The sequence below is a fragment of the Olea europaea genome, unplaced genomic scaffold (assembly GCF_002742605.1).
Source record: "Olea europaea var. sylvestris unplaced genomic scaffold, O_europaea_v1 scaffold754, whole genome shotgun sequence".
NCBI lineage: Eukaryota > Viridiplantae > Streptophyta > Magnoliopsida > Lamiales > Oleaceae > Olea > Olea europaea.
Window position 1 is genome coordinate 99,456 of NW_019265949.1, and position 7,159 is coordinate 106,614.

The following is a 7,159-nucleotide window of genomic DNA, read 5'->3' on the forward strand; positions in this document are numbered from 1 at the left end:
ATCGTCAGTAATCTCCTCGGGCCTCTGTCCAATTGCCGCCAAGCAGTTATCTTTTCTCAAAATTGCTTTTATTCTCATTTTCCATAATGAGAAATTGTTTTATTTGAACTTTTCAATCTCATACTTTGTCGCCAAATTTTTTTTCACCAATACTATGACTGAACAATGACCCTAAATTGAACCTTGCTTTGACCCCACTATTGGGGAGAAAACACGTGGGTTGACTTTGGCTGACAACGATAATGGAATTGAGAAATCGCAGCTAAAATGGACAAAGTATTTACGTGGTTCACCCAATTTAGGTTACATCCAGGGGCAAGTATGGGAGGATTCACTATAGTAGGAGAATTACAACATTCTCTCTAAATACAATAAGATAACAACAAATAATCTCTCTTGTAATTAGGAGAAAATTTCTCTCAATTTTCCCTCTCCATACGCATGGCTCTTTTTCCTTCAACTCTTGCCTCATTTTATAGAGAATTTTTTTCTGCGCAATTGCTTCAAAAAATTCAAGAAAGATGGCTATCAATGGGATGTCAAATGGCTGGAGCAAAGTTGGAAGTTCTACCGCCTTAGTGGCTGGAAAGGTCAAGAAAAATTGACTAAATTTTCTTCAAGTATTTCTGCTAAAGAGGGGCAATCAAAATTGCCAACTTTCCATTTGCATACATGCATGTTGCTTGGTTGTTAAGTGAGCGTCATGATAAAAAAGGTAGCTTTACTTCAACAAATTGTGCTAATTACCTCATTAACAAATTCATTAAATTGACTATTGCGTTGATTCCATTCTTCTCTACTGTCCAAATACATATCCATTATAAGAAAAATATATAAATGTTGTTAAGGTCAAGCCTATGTTTAATTTATTTAACAACAGATTATAACATTATAAGCTTATTATAAAAAACCATATTATGTGTTTTAAGTTCAATAGAATTGTACAATAATTAACTTTATTTGGCACGTCGATCGAAAGGCGTCCAAGATACATTCCATTACAAAACATAGTTGTTCACAAAGACAATTAATTAACATTGAACATACATTTCGCATCATATATATCTGTAAATTCACGAAAAGAAGAATGCAGCGTTACAAAAGGAATCTCATCTTTTGTGTATTAAAAATTGTTTTAATTTCACTATTTAATAATACCAACACTAACAATATCAATTTTATCTCTGTTGCAATTCACCGGACATGTCAAGGACAACATATTTAAGCTCATAGCTAATTATTGATGAACACACAACTCGGAATGAGAATAGACAAAATACAAACTAACAATACAATGAATAAGATTTCATGTACACCAATCAAGCAACAAATAAATCACTCTTTCAATTTAACAACAATTCTTTTTTTCTTTTATGACATGGTACTTATTAAATTATTCCAATTAAATAGTTGAGTTGGGACAACTTTTGTTACAAGGATAAGGACAGTCGATCTCTTGAAATTGACTTCGATCGTAAAACTAGTCTCCAACTGCTTTTGCAATTGTCTGTATACAACAATTATTTTGTTAGTTCATTTTTGTTTAATGGGGCAATATAAAAACATGTAATCGTGAAATTGGTAACAAACATGAACCTTGTTATTTAAGATCGGAGAGTGGGTCCCAAACCATGTTTCCCCTTCAGTTTGGCAGTGTGTATAGCAGGAATTTATGTAGTACCCTCTTGATATAGAGACACTAATTCCCTTCAATGCATTTATAAATTCCAATCTGAAATCTAAAAACCACATTAAATAGAAACAGCCTCAGTTTAGTTGCAAGTAAAATGCTGGTTGAAAGATTTAGATAAACAACTTATCATACTTTGAATGGTTTGGAGCTGACTCGGGGAGCAATTGCTAATATTATTCTTGCAATTGAGCCAAGTAAAATTTGGATCCGAAACATTAGGAGCCAAAATGTGACTTATCTGTAAAAATTAATGATGTGAAAAGAATTAAGACCATAAAATCAGATGATTGGAAAAGATAAGATATAACAATAAAAGTGCTCATGTCATTAAGATTCAATACATACTAACCTGCCATGAATCATAGGCAGAATTTGTAATGAAGAGTGGTGTCTGAATTTGTTGTGCAATGTTTTGAGGAAAAAGACACTAAATATTACAGTAATATAATTAGGAGACAAGTTTTGTGCTGAGAGAATTTTCGAACCATGTTTCGACGTGTGACCAAGCTTACGATGCCACATCATCGTTAATTCTTTTGCTGAAACTGTCGATGTGACAAATGCTTCTCTTTCTTCTCGTAGTATTTCTCCTTTAAGCATGTACAAATTTACAACTATCTTTTTAGCTTTCATCACCACAAGCGCGTCTTTGAAAATCTTTTTCTCCGCCACACTTGACAATACTCCATCAGCTAGTATAAGGTGCAGATTAGCAACTGCATTGCTATCCATCTCGTTCCACTTAGCATCGTCAGTAATCTCCTCGGGCCTCTGTCCAATTGCCGCCAAGCAGTTATCTTTTCTCAAAATTGCTTTTATTCTCATTTTCCATAATGAGAAATTGTTTTATTTGAAGTTTTCAATCTCATACTTTGTCGCCAAATTTTTTTTCACCAATACTATGACTGAACAATGACCCTACATTGAACCTTGCTTTGACCCCACTGTTGGGGAGAAAACACGTGGGTTGACTTTGGCTGACAACGATAATGGAATTGAGAAATCGCAGCTAAAATGGACAAAGTATTTACGTGGTTCATCCAATTTAGGTTACATCCAGGGGCAAGTATGGGAGGATTCACTATAGTAGGAGAATTACAACATTCTCTCTAAATACAATAAGATAATAACAAATAATCTCTCTTGTAATTAGGAGAAAATTTCTCTCAATTTTCCCTCTCCATACGCATGACTCTTTTTCCTTCAACTCTTGCCTCATTTTATAGAGAATTTTTTTCTGCGCAATTGCTTCAGAAAATTCAAGAAAGATGGCTATCAATGGGATGTCAAATGGCTGGAGCAAAGTTGGAAGTTCTACCGCCTTAGTGGCTGGAAAGGTCAAGAAAAATTGACTAAATTTTCTTCAAGTATTTCTGCTAAAGAGGGGCAATCAAAATTGCCAACTTTCCATTTGCATACATGCATGTTGCTTGGTTGTTAAGTGAGCGTCATGATAAAAAAGGTAGCTTTACTTCAACAAATTGTGCTAATTACCTCATTAACAAATTCATTAAATTGACTATTGCGTTGATTCCATTCTTCTCTACTGTCCAAATACATATCCATTATAAGAAAAATATATAAATGTTGTTAAGGTCAAGCCTATGTTTAATTTATTTAACAACAGATTATAACATTATAAGCTTATTATAAAAAACCATATTATGTGTTTTAAGTTCAATAGAATTGTACAATAATTAACTTTATTTGGCACGTCGATCGAAAGGCGTCCAAGATACATTCCATTACAAAACATAGTTGTTCACAAAGACAATTAATTAACATTGAACATACATTTCGCATCATATATATCTGTAAATTCACGAAAAGAAGAATGCAGCGTTACAAAAGGAATCTCATCTTTTGTGTATTAAAAATTGTTTTAATTTCACTATTTAATAATACCAACACTAACAATATCAATTTTTTCTCTGTTGCAATTCACTGGACATGTCAAGGACAACATAATTAAGCTCATAGCTAATTATTGATGAACACACAACTCGGAATGAGAATAGACAAAATACAAACTAACAATACAATGAATAAGATTTCACGTACACCAATCAAGCAACAAATAAATCACTCTTTCAATTTAACAACAATTCTTTTTTTCTTTTATGACATGGTACTTATTAAATTATTCCAATTAAATAGTTGAGTTGGGACAACTTTTGTTACAAGGATAAGGACAGTCGATCTCTTGAAATTGACTTCGATCGTAAAACTAGTCTCCAACTGCTTTTGCAATTGTCTGTATACAACAATTATTTTGTTAGTTCATTTTTGTTTAATGGGGCAATATAAAAACATGTAATTGTGAAATTGGTAACAAACATGAACCTTGTTATTTAAGATCGGAGAGTGGGTCCCAAACCATGTTTCCCCTTCAGTTTGGCAGTGCGTATAGCAGGAATTTATGTAGTACCCTCTCGATATAGAGATACTAATTCCCTTCAATGCATTTATAAATTCCAATCTGAAATCTAAAAACCACATTAAATAGAAACAGCCTCAGTTTAGTTGCAAGTAAAATGCTGGTTGAAAGATTTAGATAAACAACTTATCATACTTTGAATGGTTTGGAGCTGACTCGGGGAGCAATTGCTAATATTATTCTTGCAATTGAGCCAAGTAAAATTTGGATCCGAAACATTAGGAGCCAAAATGTGACTTATCTGTAAAAATTAACGATGTTAAAAGAATTAAGACCATAAAATCAGATGATTGGAAAAGATAAGATATAACAATAAAAGTGCTCATGTCATTAAGATTCAATACATACTAACCTGCCATGAATCATAGGCAGAATTTGTAATGAAGAGTGGCGTCTGAATTTGTTGTACAATGTTTTGAGGGAAAAAGCACTAAAAATTATAGTGATATAATTAGAAGACAAGTTTATGTCAAAGTGCAAATCCATTCAATCTAGTTAAGAAAATTCGTATTACCAAGCCGGTTTTCCCTTTTGACGTACACGATGATGGCAAATTCCTCGTCGATCCCTACATCCAAGTTAATGATGAAATTGCTATTACAAGATTATCAAACTACTATTTAATAAGCATGCAAATGATTATATATCTAAGAAAAATCATACATGTGTCCTGACGACATCATTGTAGTAATCCTCGATATAAGATGATCCAGAAATATCTTTCCTATAGAAGAGGATAAAAGATGTTAGCTTTACTTAAAATAGATGGACGTAAGTCTTATGGACATCAAATCTTGTCTAGATACAAGGCCTTTTATGAAAGCTTACGCATTTATGAAATAACCGGCATCAGAAATACACTTTACTTTAGAGCCCTTAGGAACAAGAGATCTAAAGCTATCGCAATGCAAAATTGATGTCAACCCACCGGCTGAACATCCAGACAGAATAGCCTGCGTATGGATACTACAAGTTACAAATGTTTTATTCAGTAAAAAATGGAGGAGTATTCATAAGAAAAATTTGTACATTTTCAGCTTTTTTCATTCCTTTCTCCAGCAGCTCCTCCATGACAGCAAGAAAAATCCTCGCCCCTCTGAAGTGAAGTTTGGTAGCCTAATCAATTTTGACAAGAAAAATATTACAACAAGAAAATCATCCACTATAATTTTCAAAAATGCCGTTAAATTATATCTATCTATCAACTTCAAGAAAATCCTGTAAAATATGAGAAAAACAATCATATGAACATGATGACTTACAGGATCCACTGCTTTTACATCCCCAGTAAATGATGAGCCATCACAATACCTTACCTTGATCCTATTCCAATTATAGAAATCTGGAAATTTACATGAGAGACAATATTAAAATCCTACGGTAAAGAAGATAAAATATTCGAGAATAAATCAAAATCCAAGTCAATCAAAAGATTGAAGTATACCGGGGTTCATCTGTGGCTCGTTGCTCAAAATCCCATTGAAAGCAAGCTGTTTAGCCATGTCCTTGGAGGAACCCTGTTTTTGGTTCATACGGACTAGGCAATCCGCGACATTTTGGCACCATCCACCTCCCTTAATATCGAAGATAAACGCATCTTAGATTCTCCTCAACAAAAACCAATGACATAACTAGCTTACGTTTTAATATGATATTAGCATTCTACAGTTAAAAGAAATATGTAATAGCTTAGAATAACCTCAATATGAACCAGCCAACTGTTTATTCCCGTCCCAGATCCTCTATCAAGATGGTACACTGGTGAACTCCCATCTAAACAAACTGCATATACAAACAGTATGAGCATATATAGTTAACTGTTTTTCCCTTAGAAATACGTAAAAAAAATAAAAATAAAAATAAATTAATATTAGCATGGTGGCATTGTTTTACCAGCTCCTTTTGCTGCAGCATTGGAAAGATAAGTCTTATCAACCAAGACTCCTTCGATCCTCGATGAGATCAGCATGTAAAAAAGGATTTGCAGCATCGTTCTATATAAGTAATATCAACAAAAGGCTTAGAAGCTACTTCCCAAAAGGAATGACAACAATATTAAGAGACGGAGTGAAACTTATATGTAGAAAATGTAACTTGTTTTCCTGAAGGTTAGGGAGAAAGAAAGTGTTAGACATCATGCTGTCAAACAACCTCCCGGGCGATGATGAAAACCAATTTTATCAGTCGACATGAATGACTGAACGATAATTCAACATCGAATAATGGATAAACCGACCAAACGTTGCTTTACCTATTGGATGGCTAATACTCTTTATGGCTTGTTGTTTCTTTCCATTGGGACTTAACCCTAGTCGAGCCTACTTACCATATTTTGACTTACCTTATGTTGGCCACTTAACTAATATATATATTGGTGGTTTTCTTTCTACTCCTCACCCCCGTTTAAGAGAGAACCCGAGAGGTAAAGAGAGACTGCCGCTTTCTTCTTCGTGATTTGTCTTCCTACCAAATTGTTTGAGCCTTTGTGACTCTTACCTGTGTGGTATCCATCCTAAGTGTGTGATTGAATCAACAAGCAAAAGAGGAAATAGCAACCATAGGAGAAGAGAAGTCGGCGGGTCGGTCACCTTTGGTTATGGTGTTGAATTCGATGTTTAATGGTTAACTGAGCCCGGAAATCACTTTGAGCAACTTAAGGAAGATCCTAACATCTAGTATCAGAGCTTGGGTAGCAAAAATTGGCTCAAAATCGGATGAATTTCGGACTTGAACCTTAGAACCCGAATCTGAAAATTTCCAATTACTCACAAACCAAAGCTCGGTTGGACAAATGGAGGCCATACCCATCACCAGCAGGTCAAGGCGCTCCCGGAGAGGCGGCACGTGGCGGCGGCGACGGCGACAGCGCGTGGGCGGCTGTCCGACGACGCTATCTTCAGGTAACTTGCTTGTTTTGATCTCCTGAACGCGCTGATATACTTTGTTTTGTGTTTCAGGTTACACAGAAAAAGTTGGACGATTTTGCCCTTTGGTACGACGCCGACTAAAATTCAACAGCAAGCTCGTTT

At 34.8% G+C, this 7,159-nt stretch overlaps 1 protein-coding gene and 1 pseudogene across 1 annotated transcript; both read right to left on the reverse strand.

The window, feature by feature from the left end:
* Positions 1-1,321: 1,321 nt before the first annotated feature.
* Positions 1,322-2,518, reverse strand: LOC111391119 (annotated as a pseudogene).
* Positions 2,519-3,761: 1,243 nt separating this feature from the next.
* On the reverse strand, positions 3,762-6,718 carry LOC111391122 (pectin acetylesterase 8-like). Its single transcript, XM_023016270.1, has 12 exons — positions 6,024-6,718; positions 5,830-5,912; positions 5,575-5,704; positions 5,393-5,472; positions 5,160-5,246; positions 4,959-5,083; positions 4,794-4,854; positions 4,645-4,698; positions 4,483-4,560; positions 4,266-4,371; positions 4,037-4,179; positions 3,762-3,947 (listed from the first exon to the last, which is right to left on the reverse strand). Exons 1-12 carry the CDS (start codon positions 6,118-6,120, stop codon positions 3,921-3,923), a joined length of 1,071 nt encoding a protein of 356 aa, XP_022872038.1. The 5' UTR covers positions 6,121-6,718; the 3' UTR covers positions 3,762-3,920.
* Between the last annotated feature and the right edge of the window lie 441 nt (positions 6,719-7,159).

Excerpts from the sequence above, each read along its gene's own strand:
- LOC111391122 (XM_023016270.1), bottom strand. The coding sequence starts at position 6,120 with ATGCTGCAAATCCTTTTTTACATGCTGATCTCATCGAGGATCGAAGGA. Across the intron at positions 5,913-6,023 it reads TGCTGCAGCAAAAGGAGCTG|TTTGTTTAGATGGGAGTTCA; the intron begins GTAAAACAATGC and ends TTGTATATGCAG. Across the intron at positions 5,247-5,392 it reads ATGTAAAAGCAGTGGATCCT|GCTACCAAACTTCACTTCAG; the intron begins GTAAGTCATCAT and ends AAAATTGATTAG.